Source organism: Macrotis lagotis, chromosome 3 (genome assembly GCF_037893015.1).
Source record: "Macrotis lagotis isolate mMagLag1 chromosome 3, bilby.v1.9.chrom.fasta, whole genome shotgun sequence".
NCBI lineage: Eukaryota > Metazoa > Chordata > Mammalia > Peramelemorphia > Peramelidae > Macrotis > Macrotis lagotis.
Genome location: NC_133660.1, coordinates 273,724,189 through 273,738,456, shown reverse-complemented (window position 1 = coordinate 273,738,456; position 14,268 = coordinate 273,724,189). Strand labels below are relative to the sequence as shown.

General features: G+C 51.5%; 1 protein-coding gene across 3 annotated transcripts in view; it reads right to left on the bottom strand.

Moving 5' to 3' along the window:
• The window catches only part of LOC141518565 (USP6 N-terminal-like protein), a 29,907-nt gene that overhangs the window by 5,494 nt on the left and 10,145 nt on the right, over nucleotides 1-14,268 (bottom strand). The window contains exons 2-7 of one of the 3 annotated variants that reach the window (XM_074230695.1): nucleotides 8,675-8,852; nucleotides 5,797-6,082; nucleotides 4,375-4,485; nucleotides 3,979-4,064; nucleotides 3,470-3,509; nucleotides 2,991-3,071 (exon numbers count right to left, since the gene is read on the bottom strand). In XM_074230695.1, coding sequence (XP_074086796.1) covers nucleotides 2,991-3,071; nucleotides 3,470-3,509; nucleotides 3,979-4,064; nucleotides 4,375-4,440 — 273 coding nt within the window. In that variant the 5' untranslated portion in view covers nucleotides 4,441-4,485; nucleotides 5,797-6,082; nucleotides 8,675-8,852. The other 2 variants (XM_074230697.1, XM_074230696.1) reach the window with 2 other exon arrangements.

Here is a 14,268-nt window from a genome sequence, read left to right as displayed (position 1 = left end):
GTCCCCCACACAGAAGAACAGATGCCCTGGCCTCCACTTCCAAAAGGGATCTACTGCATAAGATCCAGGGATGGGATCCCACCCTCTCACCTGCCTCAGTGTGGCCCCCTGATTGGTCTGAAGTGGCCTTTGCTCTCTGAGACAGACTGCTGAACACCAAAGGCCTGGGCTAGCCACCCACATCTACTCCCACCCCCACCTACCCACGGCATATACACCACTAACCATCCCCCTCACAGACACACATACTCTCATAACTCATTCACATACACATCCATTGCCCATTCAAACATGCATTCCTGTATGCTCATATACATCCAATACCCCAACCCCCCCTACAAATATAGTCACACACCCATATACTCACACCCACACTTCTCCTCCCCCCCTTACACCCCAGGGTGTGAGGACTTCTCTAAGCATTCTTTGTTCCCCCAGCACAGATCTCTAGGACTCAGCACACAGTAGGCCCCAAATCCATCTCCTTCCTTTCACTGCAGGAGGTGTATGACTGAGATGCTGTCTCTATACATGGTTAACACCTTTTTCAGTTTCATTTTCAGTTAACATTTCTGGTACATGGGATGGCTTGAGAATGAAAGGCATCCACAAAGATGAATTGAAAAAATCAAAAGGGTGGTGTAGGGCACTTCTCAATAGGCTCTTCATTCAGTTTGAGCCCAAGTCCACTCCCAGATCTAAGGGAAGTCATCATCTTCACCTCCTCCCTCTCCCTCAAGCCCCTTGGTCAGTCGTGGCCAAATTCCTCCACTTCTCTGACACCTCATCTAGATCACTGAAATAGCTTTCTGATGGCTCTCCCTCCATTTCCAGCCTTCCAGTCATAGCTCCCATTCGTGTCCTCTTTGCAGATTAACTGAATCACTGCTTCCTGAAGTTAATATTCCGTCTCCCATCTTTGCACATTCACTCAAGGCCATCCCCCTCATAATCTCCAACTTCCATCAAGGCTCAGCTCTGGGGCCACCTCCTCTGGGAAGTCTTCCCTGATTCTCCTAGAAGTTCATTCTCTCTCTCTCTCTCTCTCTCTCTCTCTCTCTCTCTCTCTCTCTCTCTCCATTTTTCTAATGGCTATCTCTCCCTCCCTACCAAGGAGAAGGGAGGGAGAGATTCACAGCTGTCCCTGTGTCCCTTGTATTTATCACAGCAGGAGTTTAATAAAGATTTGATTAATAGGGAGGGAGGGAGGAAAAGAAGAGAAATGAATGAAAAAAGCCAGAGTGAGTGTGTGAGAGAGGCAGGGACAGACAAAACCAGAACAGGGCAGGGTTAGAGGCAAGGAGAGCAGAAATTGCCAATCAATGAGTGAAAGCGAGTAGGAAGGTATGTCTGTAAGAGAGCAAGGGAGCCAGAGGCAGAAAGTAGCTGGAGCTTTGTGCCTGAGGGCTTCCTTGTCGAAGTCAGTCCAGAAAGCATGGATTGATCACCTAGGAACTATGCTAAATTCTGGGAGAAGAGGAAAAGACCTGTACCTGCCCTCAGGAAACTCACAATCTACAAATAAGCAAATGGTGATATACAAACAAGCTTCAGAATGGACAGCCTGCAGATAACAGAAGGAAGAGAAATCCGGAAAGGTTTCTGGATTTTAGCTAGGACTTCAAGAAAGTCATAAAGGTCAGTAGTCAAATCTGAGGATAGAGAGTGTTCCAGCCAGAAATGCCAGGTCTTGTTAGAACAGCCATGAGGCCATTGTCATTGGATGGAAGAGAATATTGGGGTGTAAGGTAATAGAAGACTGGAAAGATTAGGAGGGGGCAGATTTGCAGGGCTTTGAATGACATATTTTTTTTTATTTGCTCCTGGAGTTTATTGAATAGGGGAGTAATAAGGTCAGAGTTGCAACTTTAGGAAAATAACGTTGATGTCTGGGTGGATGATGGGCTGGAGTGGGGAGAAACCTCAGGCAGGTATACCCTCCAGAAGCTATTGAGATGATCCAGGCACGAAGAGATGAAGGTCAGCACCATGGCAGAAGCAGAGTCAAAAGAGAGAAGCGGAAGTCTGGAAAGATGACGCAGAGGTGAAATGACTAGCCTTGGTGCCATCTTGGATATGGGGGGGTGAGAGACAGTGGGGAGTCCAGGGAGACTCCTAGACTGAGCCTGAGGACTGGGAGAAGGGTGCTGCCCTGAGAGTGATAGGGAAGGGAGGAGGGGAGAGGTTTAGGGGAAGAGGAATGACCAGGTGAAGAAATATGCTGGGAGAAAAGGGCCCAAGGCAGAGCCCTGAGGGACACCTACAGGTAGAGAGCATGACCTGAAAGAGGGTCCAGCAAAGGAGACTTAGCAGAGATGGTCACATAGGTAAGAGGGGAGCCAGGAGAAAGCCGTTTCACGAAAACTTGAAGAGAAGAGAGGATTCCAGCAGGAAAGAGTTCCATCATCAGTGTTCAGGGCTATAGACAGGCAAGAAGGATGAGGATTGGGAAAGGGTTGTTGGATTTGGCAATTAGGTTAAGTAAGTTTGGAGAAAGGAGTTTTGCTGGCGCGATGAATTTGGAAACCACATTATAAGGGTTTAAGAAGAGAGGGAAAAGAGAGGAAATGGAGGTGCCCAGTGTAGACTCAGCTACCAAAAGACAGGAAAGAGATAGATGGTGAGGGTGAAGGGTCCTGTGAGAACTTTCTTCAGCATGGGGGGAGTCATGGGCAGCCAGGAGACAAGCAGAGATTGAAAATGAAACGAAGGCTGGTACAGGTGTCCGTATTATTCTCTAGGATAGAAGGGGTTGGTGTCATAGGCATGGGGAGAAGCCATCCTCTATCTGTTTGGAAATGGGAAAAGAATGGACGCTGGGGCTTTGCGCTCTGACACAGGAGGCCCCAAAGACCTTGTGCTAGTCCCAGTATGGGCAAGATTCCCACCCGCAGGGGTAGTGGTGGCAAAGCAACCGAGAAGCCAGAGCAGGCTGTGTCTAGGGCTGCCAGGAGCCCGGCTGCTCTGGCTGGGGGCCTTCCTTCTTTTACCTTTTCACTGTGCTGATACTTCTCCCACCTCTTCAGCATCTTCAGCCACTTGTCCACCCGTTCAATCTCCTGGAGTTTTTGCTGAACAATGAAAACCCGGGGCACCCTCAGAATCCAGAATTCTGGGAGAAGGACCCCTGGACAGCTAGAAATCAGCAGACTTGGACTGCCCACATGGAGAGGGGGCCCAGCAGCCCTGTGGGGGAGCCATCTCTCTGGGCAGGCTCTATGCTCCTCCTTTCCAACTCTGCCCCCTGAGACAGGAGGGTGGAATCATGAAGGAGGGGAGAGAAGAGGATGGGGCAAGGGAGGGGTGGGAGAAGGGGTGGGAGAGTGGACATGCCTGGCTACATGGTCCTCCCTCTCTGGCTTCCTGGTCCCATCCTCCTAGGCCCCAGCACCCTTGATGGACTGCCAGATGTTGGCTTCTGATCCCCTCTTCCAGCTCAGACCCTGTGGCCCCCACAGCTGGCTCTCACCTTCTCCTCCAGGGCACTGCGGCTTGGCAGTTCATTCTCACTGGGAAGACAAAGGAAAAAGAAGGTGAGGGCACAAGCAGAACCCCAAGTTCTCAAGAAGGAGGGATCAGTGGCCTAGGGGTTAGGATGCTGGGCCTAGGGTGAGGAAGAGCCAGGCCCATGTCTCTCACATGTCAACTAGCTAGGGGACTTTGGTAAGTCTAGGCCTCAGTCTCCTCATCTCTAGATTGGGGGGACCAGCTCTTAGCTCTCTCCCAACTCTCAATATGTGATCCCAAGTTCCTACCGATTGAAGACCCTGACCACATTGAGCACCTGATGCCAGGGAGATGCCCTCAGGTGACTCCCTGCTCCCTGGCCTCAACACCCAGCATGCACCTGAAAAGTTCTCCAAAGGTTCTGTTGTAGGAGCTCAGTCTTCCAGGACAGCAGCCAAAAGGGGCCTCTGGGGACTTCTGGACCCTGCCTGCTTGGTAGTGGGTTCACGGGGGCAGGAGGAGAACACTTACTGCAGAAACCCAAAGCGGTCTGTGACTTTGTAAAGGGCAAAGTCTGCATCCTCCCAAGGGTCAATTGGAGCCCCGTGATGTCTTCCCTGCAAAGATGGAGGGGGCGGCCTCAGGGGACATGGCGAGGTTGCCTGGGCCCTCTGTTCCTGGGGCACCTCCCATCTCCTCCTCCCTCTTCCCCAAGTTGGGCAAGCCAGCTCTACCCTCTCCCATTCTGTCCCAGCTCTCTGAGGCTGGGAAATGCCCCTCTACTCAGGAGGAAGAGAGAAGCTGGGCACCAGCTGTCTGCCCAGCCAGGATGTGGAGGTGAGGAGGCCTAGGCCCGGGGCAAGGGGCAGGGGCTAGGTAGGGAGGAGGGAGAGAGTTGTAAGGGGCTCCCCATAGACAGGGTCTTACCTTCTGGTACTTGGCAATGATTTCAGCTCTCTCCTCTGCTACCAAGGCCTCAAGGTCTTTCTTCATATCCAGAAAGGGGGGGCAAGAAAAGCCCTCCCCTCCCAAGCACCCCTGCGTCAGCAGCAGCACAAGGAAAGGAAGAGAGAAGGGGAGGGGAGAGGAAGGTGGGGGAAGAGGGGAGTGGAAGGCAGAAAGAGAGGGGAAGGGGAGAATAGGCAGAAGTGAAGGGATTTGCCCAGGGTGGCCCAGGCTGGATTTGAACTCAGGTCTTCCTGACCCAGTCATCTGTGCACTCTGTAGCCCCCTAGCTGCCTGGGAATGCTGATGGGTATCAAGTGTAAACCCAAGGAAAGTGAGGTCCAGAGAGAAGCAGCACCATTTGAACCTAGGGCATCTGTTGTAGTCAGACTGAGGACCCCTGCCCCGGAGCAGAGTGCGCACACCCTCATACACCCTCACACACACACACCCTCATTCCCTCACACAGACACACATGCTCCCACACAGAATACCAGAGTATCAGAGCTGGGGAGACTTCTTGCTGACCAGGGGGTTCTCCATTCCCATGTCTCTGCTCTGTAGCCCTCCTGCCTCTGTCTCCCCACCCCAGAAAGCTCTCCCATCCTGGTCGGAGCTTTGCCCAGGTCCTCCGACTGGCCCTCCCATGGCAGCGGCAACGGCAGCAGCATGGGTGGAGTGGGCCTTGGGGCTACCCCAGGGGTCGTCCGACACCTGGCCAAGTCCCTTCACCTGTCTTCCTCAGTTTATTCACCTGTAAAAAGGGGCTAAGAAGAGTGGTGCCCTCCCAGGTTTGCCTTTGGATCAACTGAGATCCCGTGGGTACATTGATCCTGAGAGAGGGCTCTGCCCAAGCTACTAGGTGGCCCCTGTCAAGCTTGACTTTCAGTGGCAGCCAAGTCTATGCTTCCTTGGCCTCTGAGCTCCAAGCCCCCTTCTCAGGAGAACTGCTCCTGGACCACAGCCCAGGCTCCTGGCAAACTTGAAACCCAAGGGAAGGAAGGACACACAGACATACCCATGTATGAGAAGACATGAACAGTGGATGCTGGGCTTGGACCCAGGCCGGCCCCTCTAACCACCTTCCCATTAGGTGAGACCTGGGCCAGTCACTTTATCTGTTTCTTCATCTGGAGAAGGGGCCAAGCTAAGGCAGTAGCCTGGCTGGGAAAGCTGGCAAAGATGCCAGGGCCAGCACCGGCCCTGGAGTCAGGAGTACCTGGGTTCAAATCTGGTCTTAGACACTTAGTAATTACCTAGCTGTGTGGCCTTGGGCAAGCCACTGAAGCCCATTTGCCTTGCAAAAACCAAAAAAAAAAAAAAAGATGCGAGGGCCAAAACAGGACCTACCTTCTGGGGCTGAGAAAGCACAGCGGGGGGGGGGGGGGGGGGGGAGTCTCTTACCTGAGCAGGCCTCAGTGGGTTAAACACATCCAGATGAAGCCTTCAAGCTAGCAGGCAGGAGGGTCCATGGCCCTCTCTCGGGCCTGGGAGTCCATGTCAGAGGATCAGCCCCCGGGGGGCCCCTCTGGCCATCGGCATCTCTGGTCGGGTCCTGGGCATGGTGCCTGAGTCAAGGCGTGTGAGGCCAGAGGTCAGTGGGGCCCAGGCCTTGTCCCAAATGCCGGGCTGCCCTTTCTTCTCACCAGTCACTGCCCACATACAGACGGCCTTCTGTTGGTCCTGCTCACTAGAAGAAATGCCAGAGCAGAGGGAATTATGCTGGGAAGATGACCAATACCCCCCTAGCCCAGGGCACCCCAGGGTCAAGACTATGGGATGCCTAATCCTCAGGGGCAGGGGGAACAATGTCCAGGCAGGCAGACATCAACCTGTCTGAAGCAAACCACCAGGGACAGACACTTGGAAGGCTGCCAGCTCCCTAGGGATCCTCAGTTTTCCCATCAGTGAAATGGCAGATTTCCTCCAGCCCCTTTGGAGTTCTGGGGAGGACCCTACCCTGGCCAGAAGCTGAGAACGGGACTAAACTTCCCCAAATGACTCCCTTACCAGTGACCCTGTAGGTGGTACTTTTGTCCACCCAGGACCTTGTGCTTCCTGCAAGAACGGCAGGTGTGACATCTTAGAGCAGAGAACACCCTGGACTGGCACTGCTAGGATCACTCTCCCCATTTGATAGACAAGGAAGTGGATTTCAGAGGGCCAAAGTGATCTGCCCAGGGTCATGGGACAAGCAATATGAGGGGTGGGATGGGGGGACTGGGGCCCAGGTCTCTCCTGACCCTTCCCTCCCATGCTCCTGGGCCTCCCAGCTACCAGGATAGGAGAATTGAATGAGAATAAATGCCATAAGTAGGATTATTAATAACCATGACGCCTGTTTTGGGCATGCTTTGCAGTTTGGAAAGCCTTTCAGTGCTCACACTGTCATCATCCCAAGTCACAGATGAAGAGTCTGAGGGTCCCATCCAGCTAGCAAAGGTCTGAGTCTGGATTTGAACTCAGATCTTGCTGGCTTCCCATCCAGTATCATCTGTCCATCAAGCCATCAGCTGTCCTGGGGACTCCCTACCCTCCCTGAGCCAGGGGAACAAAGGACAGAGGAGTTGGGGAACAGGCCCAAGGCCCATCTTGAACCTAGACTTGGATTTCCACCGGAAGGAAACCCATAAAAGCCCTAGAAAGTCACAGCAAATTCTGGACTTCAGGGAGTGTCCAGAGCCACACTGGGAGGATCTGCTAGGCTGGATCTTGTGGAGCCAGGGTCACCTCCTGATGAGGTGAGGACATCCTCTGATCTGCAAGGCATTGGGAACAGGGCTACCTCTGGTCATTCCACTGGGCAGATGGGAGAGGGGCCCACTGGGACCTCATGGGGGAGGGAAGCCTGACTGTCTCCCCAGGGGCTCACCTGGAGACCTAAGCCAGGAAAGCTTGGGAAGAAAGCATTGGGCAGGGCCCATGGAAGGAAGAGGTGAGGTCTGAACACATGCAGATGCAAGGCTGATGGCAGGAGGCCCAAAGCCCAGGCCTGGACCCCACAGCTCCAGGCCTGCGTCCCCTCCCCTGAGATTCCTGATTCCTACTCAAGGTTCTAACACCAAAGTTTCCCAGGAAAATCCCTCCTTGGGCAGTGGGAAGGTGGGAGACCTGGGAAGTTGGGAGGGGGCTCAGCTCCTTCACTAAGCAGTTGCTGACAAATGAGTGCCAAATCTCCCTGCTCGGGGTTCCAAGCCAGAGCCACAGACCAAGGTCTTCGACTGTGGGCCAGCCTGGTGACAAGGGAGCTGGACACTGAGCCGGAGGACTCCTTCTAGGGCTCTGTTCTTCAGATGCCATTTCTAAGGTCAGCCCCTTGCTTCCACTCTTTCAAAGTCTGAGCTCTTCAGTTAGTTCCCCATTCTCATCACTCTTGTGGCTTGGGGGGCTCCCCAACCTTTGAACTTATGGCCATTTCTCTGAACTTTTAGAAAGTTGGATTCTGAAGACTAGGGTTTTAGGAAGGTTGTTGGTCCAGGGGGGAATAGAACTGAGTGGAGAAGGGAGGCCCCTTGTTTGATCCAAGTATTTATGAAGCCCTGGTTTGTGGGGGGGCTCTGTGAAAGTGTTCAGTGGTGCAGATCCTTGGGGCACCCCATTCTAGACCCTCGGCACTATAACATCAACAAGGAAGTCAGATTAATTTGGCATGGGGTGTTTCTAATTACAGTCACACTGGTTCTTTGGGATCAAGATCTCATTTGTGTTTTGTTTTCATTTTCCAGTCTGCTCGCTCTCACCTCCTGGCCAGAGAATCTTCCCCATTGTAACACAAGCTAGCAGGAGAGACAGAGGGGAAAGAACCTTGTTTCTTGTGCTCCCCAAATCTCTGGTTCTACGGCCCTGACTTGTAGATGTAAGAGTCCACTGGCTCCCCATTTCTGGGCTCTGGGGTAACTCTCTAGTCTGGCCATGCCCGTCACATTTAGCAAGTCAGATCCCTGATGGACTCAGAAACGGCTGGGGATACTTCTTTCAGTGCCCAAGAATAGGGTTCATGAGGACCCCCCTGGGGCAGCCAGGCCCCCTCTGCTCAGCGGCTGTGCTATCGCTCACAGAGGATGAGATCTCACAGAGACCCTGAAATCATCAGACACAAGAGCCACTCCACGACAGCCCCCCAGGAATAAGGAACCAGAGGCTCCTCGGAAGTCACATGATGCCTTGGCCCCATGAACAAGTCCTCTGAGAAAAGAAGCGGGAGGTCCAAGATGGGGAGTCACTGTTTGTGTTCAGTCTCACACCGACTTGTGGCAGCAGTCAGTTAAAAAACAAACTATACCTTTATTAAGCACCGACTGGGAGCTCCCAGGCTAATGGGAGTGGGAACAGGCAGAGGCACCCAAGCGAAGGTGAAGTCTCAGCTGAAACTCGAAGGAAGCCAGGAGGCAAGGACCAGGCTGACACAGGTGCTGGCAGGACATGGCCGGTTCACTGGTCCACAGAGTCCCTAGGAGGGACTGAGGCGTTTAAAGTGAGAAGGGAAAGTCATGAGAAAAGTCTCAAGTGTGGAATTGGAACAATTTGACCTTCCTGACTTGATTGCCAACCCAAGGAAAGCGAGGGGAGAGAGTGGATGGCCACTGCCATCCCTAGCTTAGCATATAACTGGTGTGCTATTGTAAGGACTATTGGACAAGTCAACCAAATGGACCAGTCCCCTGGAGGGAACCAGTCTCTGCCCTCAGGGAGATGACACTAGATGGGGATCTGGACACACAGAAATATCCACAAAATAATGTGGTCATGGCTGGGGGAAGAGGGTGAGCAGCAGAGAGACCAGGAAAGGTCTCATGTCCAGAGCAGCGCTACAGGTGACTCTGAAGGAAATCCAAGATTCTCAGAAGCTGTGGACAAAAGGCACACAGGATGGGCTTGGAGAGACATCACCAGAAGGAATGTCCACGTTGATGAAACTGCAGTCTTTGGACTACCTAAGTTCTTTTCTACTCTGGTTCTGTATACTAGCCCATTTCAGGCCCTCTGCCCTGGCTTTCTGCAGTATTTCCCAAAATGAATGAAAGGGTAAATAAACCATTTATTAAGTGCTTATGGTATACAAAGCTACGCTAAGCACTGGGAATATCATGATGGGAAGAGTAGAAAGTAATATGGCAGAAATTTGGTTTAGATCACTATCTTACACCATACTCTTCAATATATTTTAAATGGATACAAAACTTAATATTAAAAGTCATACGATTAAAAAATAAGAGAAATACATCATGTATTTCCCCTAGCTCTGGGTAAGAAAGGTATTCTTAACTAAAGAAGAAGATAGAGGCACTTACAAAAAAAATAAGTTTGGTTACCTGAAACTAAAAAGCGTTTGCATCTATTTATATACAGCATATACATGCATACATATATATATATATATATACATACATATTATACACACACACACACACACACATATATGTCTATAACAATAACGCACCTAGGATGGGAGAACGATCTGTCTACCCAATCTCCTTGGATAAGATTTTGGTATTCAGGATATTTAACCATTTGTAACACACAAAACATAAATGATTCATGGCCATTCCCCAATAGAGAAGTGGTTAAAGGACACGAACAAACAGTTCTCAAAAGAAGATCTGAAAAGTATTCACAACCACATGAAAAAAAATGCTCCAAATCACTGATAACAAAAGAAATACAAATCAAAACAACCCTGAGGTTTTACCTTACACTCTGAAAACTGGCAAAAATTAGAAAAATGACATCAGTATTACGGGAAGGTTGGGTGGAAGGTTAGGTGCACTAACATGTTGTTGGTGAACCCAGCCATTTTGGAAAGTAATTTGGAATTACATCAAGTGACTAAAATGCCTCTGTCTTTTTTTTGGCCCAGAGATTCCATTATTGGGCCTGGACCCTAAAGCAGCTAAGCAGTGCAGTGGTTAGTGTCCCAAGTCTGGAACCAGAAAGATTCATCTTCCTGAATTTAAAATCCGGCCTCAGACACTTGCCAGTGGCGTTATCCGGGTCAAGTCACTAAATCCCGTTTACCTCTGCTTCTCCAATTGCTTTTTAGACATCTTGAACTGGATATCTAGTAGATATCTTAAACTCAACCTGTCCAAAATGGAATTCATTATCTTTTGCTTTAAACCCTTTCCTTCTTCTATCTTCTTCATTAGATAGAGGGCAACACCATCCTTCCTGGCCCCCGGGCCCACAACCTCGGTCTCAAGCTGAATTCCTCATTCTTTCTCAGCGCCCTCCGCAGGTCTCTCCTCCCTTTCTCTCTGGTTTCCCTCTGTCCATTTCCCTCTGTCCGTTTCCCTCTCCTCCTATACTGCCCCACCCTGGGACAAGCCCTCCCTCCTAAAATCTGGGTTCTTGCAATATGCCACTGGGGGCAGGGTCGGTCTGCCTCAGTCTCCCCCCTCCAGTACATCCTCCATTCAGCCACTAACATTTCCTGTCTCACCATGTCACCCTTCTTCTCTCCCCACTCAAGAACCTCCAAAAACTTAGCCTTTCACCATGTCACTGCTCCTTGGATGATCTGATGGTACTGCTCCTCTCACCATTCCCCCACACGCACTCCAACCCCCATCTTCATGCCTTTGCACCGATCATCCCCCCTGCCTGGAGGACACTCCCTCCTCTCCGCTTCTCCTGTCACCTCCATCAGGCCTTCCCAATCCCCCTCCCTGCTCACATCACCTCCTCTAGAAGAACCCTCCTGATTTACACTCTTTGCTATTTCTGTGCATGTGTTATTTTCCCTAGTAGAACAGAAGCTTTTTGCAGGCAGGAAACATCTCCTTTGACTTTGTGTTCCAGTACCTTGGGCCTGGCACAAAGCAGGCACTTAATATGTGCTTGTAAAGGGCAGCTGGGTGGCACAGTGGATAGAGCCTTGGCCCTGGAGTCAGGAAGACCTGAGTTCAAATCTGAAATCAGACACTGAAGAATTGCCCAGCTGTGTGACCTTGGGCAAGTCACTTGGGGAGGCCCCAGCAAAGGGAAGACAGGCAGGAGCACCAGGGCCCTCCTAGTGGAGCTGGAATCTGGGCCAGCTCCTTAGGACATAGTCAAGAAGCACATTTTTTAAAGAAGAGGAGAGGCCTACTATCCAGATCTGAATTCTTGGACCAGAGAAGGCCAAACCCCAAGGACGGCAAAGACAGGGAAACGGGACCAGTATAAACACCCATGCTGACTGACAGCAGGGTACGGCAAAGGATCAGAAGTCAAGTGGGGAATGTAGGAACTGACTGGTCCAAGGCGAAGTGACAAATGTAGCAGAGAACCTCAGAAAGATGTGTACAAACTGAAAGAGGGAAGAGAGTGGAACTGGGAAGACAATTTATATCACAAAAGAAAACATTTCAAGAGGTGATGGCTACAGGTGTGCAAAGCAGCATACAATGTCAGCCATGGTAAATGTGTCCATTGGTTTGATGGAATCATTTGTTACATACTAGGGTTCTATAGAAGGGGGGATCTAGGAAACTGGGTAGAAGGAACAAAGACAAACCATTCCTGAGTAATGTACTCTGGGAATAAAAATAAAAGGGTCGAAGAGAAGAAAGTCCTACAGCCTGGCCTGCTTCTCCCCCAGGTCCAGAGCGCTTGTAGTGGCAGGGGAATTGGGGGTGAGGGTGGGCAGGAAGGGACAATCATGTTCCTTCAGGGTCAGGCTTGAGCTCCCCCAGTTGAATTGGGTTCTCCAGCTTTGGAGGTTAGGCTGGGGCTGTTCTCTTCTGTAAGGAACAGAACGGGTTTGTGGTCATATAAGCCCATGATTCTGAGGACACTGGGCAGGACGCACAGGGACCACACTGGCTGGGTAGTGAAGAGTCTGCCTCTAAACCAAGGCATGAAGGCAGTTCTGAAGCCCCAGTCCAGCAGCTGCCCCACCCCAAAACCTCCCCAGGAGAAGAGAGTGCAGATCAAGACCACAGACACAGAGACAGAGAACCAGGGAGAGGGTCTCAGGCAGGATTTGAACAGGTCTTCCTGACTCCAAGTCCAAAGTTCAATCTACTACACTACACTGCCTCTAACCAGGAGAGAAGGTCTTGGCATCCAGCTCTTCTGAGTGTTGGCACGTCCCATTCTCTCCTCACCAAGGCAGGCTGCCCATAGTCGAAAAGCCTTCAGGGTAGACTAACCTCTGACAGAAAACCTAACCAGGACATCCTGTCCTGGCAGGGTGGGTGGGCCAGGTCCGGGTTTCCGCCCGAGCTCTCAGCATGAGAGGTTTGACAGCCGGAGGTCCAAGTGAGCTTGCAGATGTTGGGTCTGTGCATTCGTGTGTGTGAGCTGTGGGTGTGGTCACATTGCCAGGCTAGGGGATGTGCGGGTGAGCGGGTGAGCCTCCCAGTCACAGATGCCAGACTACAAACTGTGTTCATCTTTGTGTCACATTGCTCAGAGTGTGTGGTAAGGGCTCTGGAAACATCTGTGGGACCGTTATAAGAATTCCCCCCATTAGGCCATGGGAATCAGCCCAAGGCCCTTTCAGTGGAGCTCACTATTAACCTCACAAGGCAGCCTGCTCCAGATGGTGGCTAGGTCCATTGCTAGGGGGACTTCCTTCCCTTTCACCTTCCCTTGGACTCTTTAAAAACCAATCAAGGGTCTCCTCTGGAGCCCACCTCTCTTCCCAGAGTATGGCCCAAACCTGCTGCATCAGCTCACTGGCCTCACACCAACCCCTGCTATTCCTCCCTAGCACCTCATGGCCTCTCTCAAGATTCTCCTCAGTTCTTGACCAATGCTGTGACTGAGTCCAGGTCAGTTGGCACTCTCCAGATCTAAAGGTTTCAGTCAATAGAGGACTGAGACCTTCTGAAAATGGGGGGAAAAGACCCCTGTCTAAGGAGGGCCTTGAAGACTTGTGCTGAGCTGCCCTGACCAGACTAACCGAGCACCTCTGTCCTGCCAACCCTGGGAGGGGGAGCACTCATTCTGGATCAACACCCACTAAGTAAGATCCTGCTCCTCTTAGGTTGCTATTGAGTCTCAGATGTCTCCGTGGCCCTTTGTCTGGGGCCTCCCCAGCTCCAGACAGGGCTAGAGTCACATAAACGAAAAGTCCTTGGGGCAGGGATAAGGGAGCTTCCTCCCCTGACTCTGGGGAAGAAAGCCCACTGATACTGAGGTCAGACCTCAGGCACCATTCACCAATCTGTGGAATGGTCAGTTGACAGACCAAATGGTCCTTCTTCCATTCCCACCCACTCACTCAGGGCAGGACTTGGATTACAGAAGAGCCATTTCTTGGAAGCCGATGTTGAGAGAGAGCTATAAGTGCAGCTACATAGCCCTGGGTGTGAGGGTCAGGGGATGCCCACCACCATCACCTCAAAGACCCTACCAGGTCAGAAAAGTTCTGTCCAGTATGACCAACCAGATCATAGACAGCTTCCCTTCCTAGTGGGCGGACCCCTTTCTGCCCAAGCCTGTCCTCTCTTGATTGGAGCTGCCTGATAACACATTTCAGAGAAATGAAAGGAATGTTTGTCAGAGTTCGCTTCTGCCTACGACATCTCCTTTCATATGAGCTGTCCAGACAGGGTAGCAGAAGGAATGGTCATCCCTAGGACAGCCCATGCAGAGGCCAAGGGGGCCAGGACTTAAGACTCCAGGCGCCAAGGCAACCCTCCTTGGCATCCCCCCCCTTGAGAGCCCCAGCAGTTGATGCTCTTCCAGGGTTTGACTTTGGAAAGCATCCCATTTTAACCCCTCATCTTACCATATCTAGAGAGGCACAGAGAGGGCAAGGGACTTACCTGAGAACTGACAGAGGAGCCCAGGATGCCTGTTTGAAGTCCAGGGTTCTGTGCATTGGCTCAGAGGCTTCCTGGCCCCAGGCCACCCCAGAAACTTGTCCAGCCTTACCTACTCCCTGTG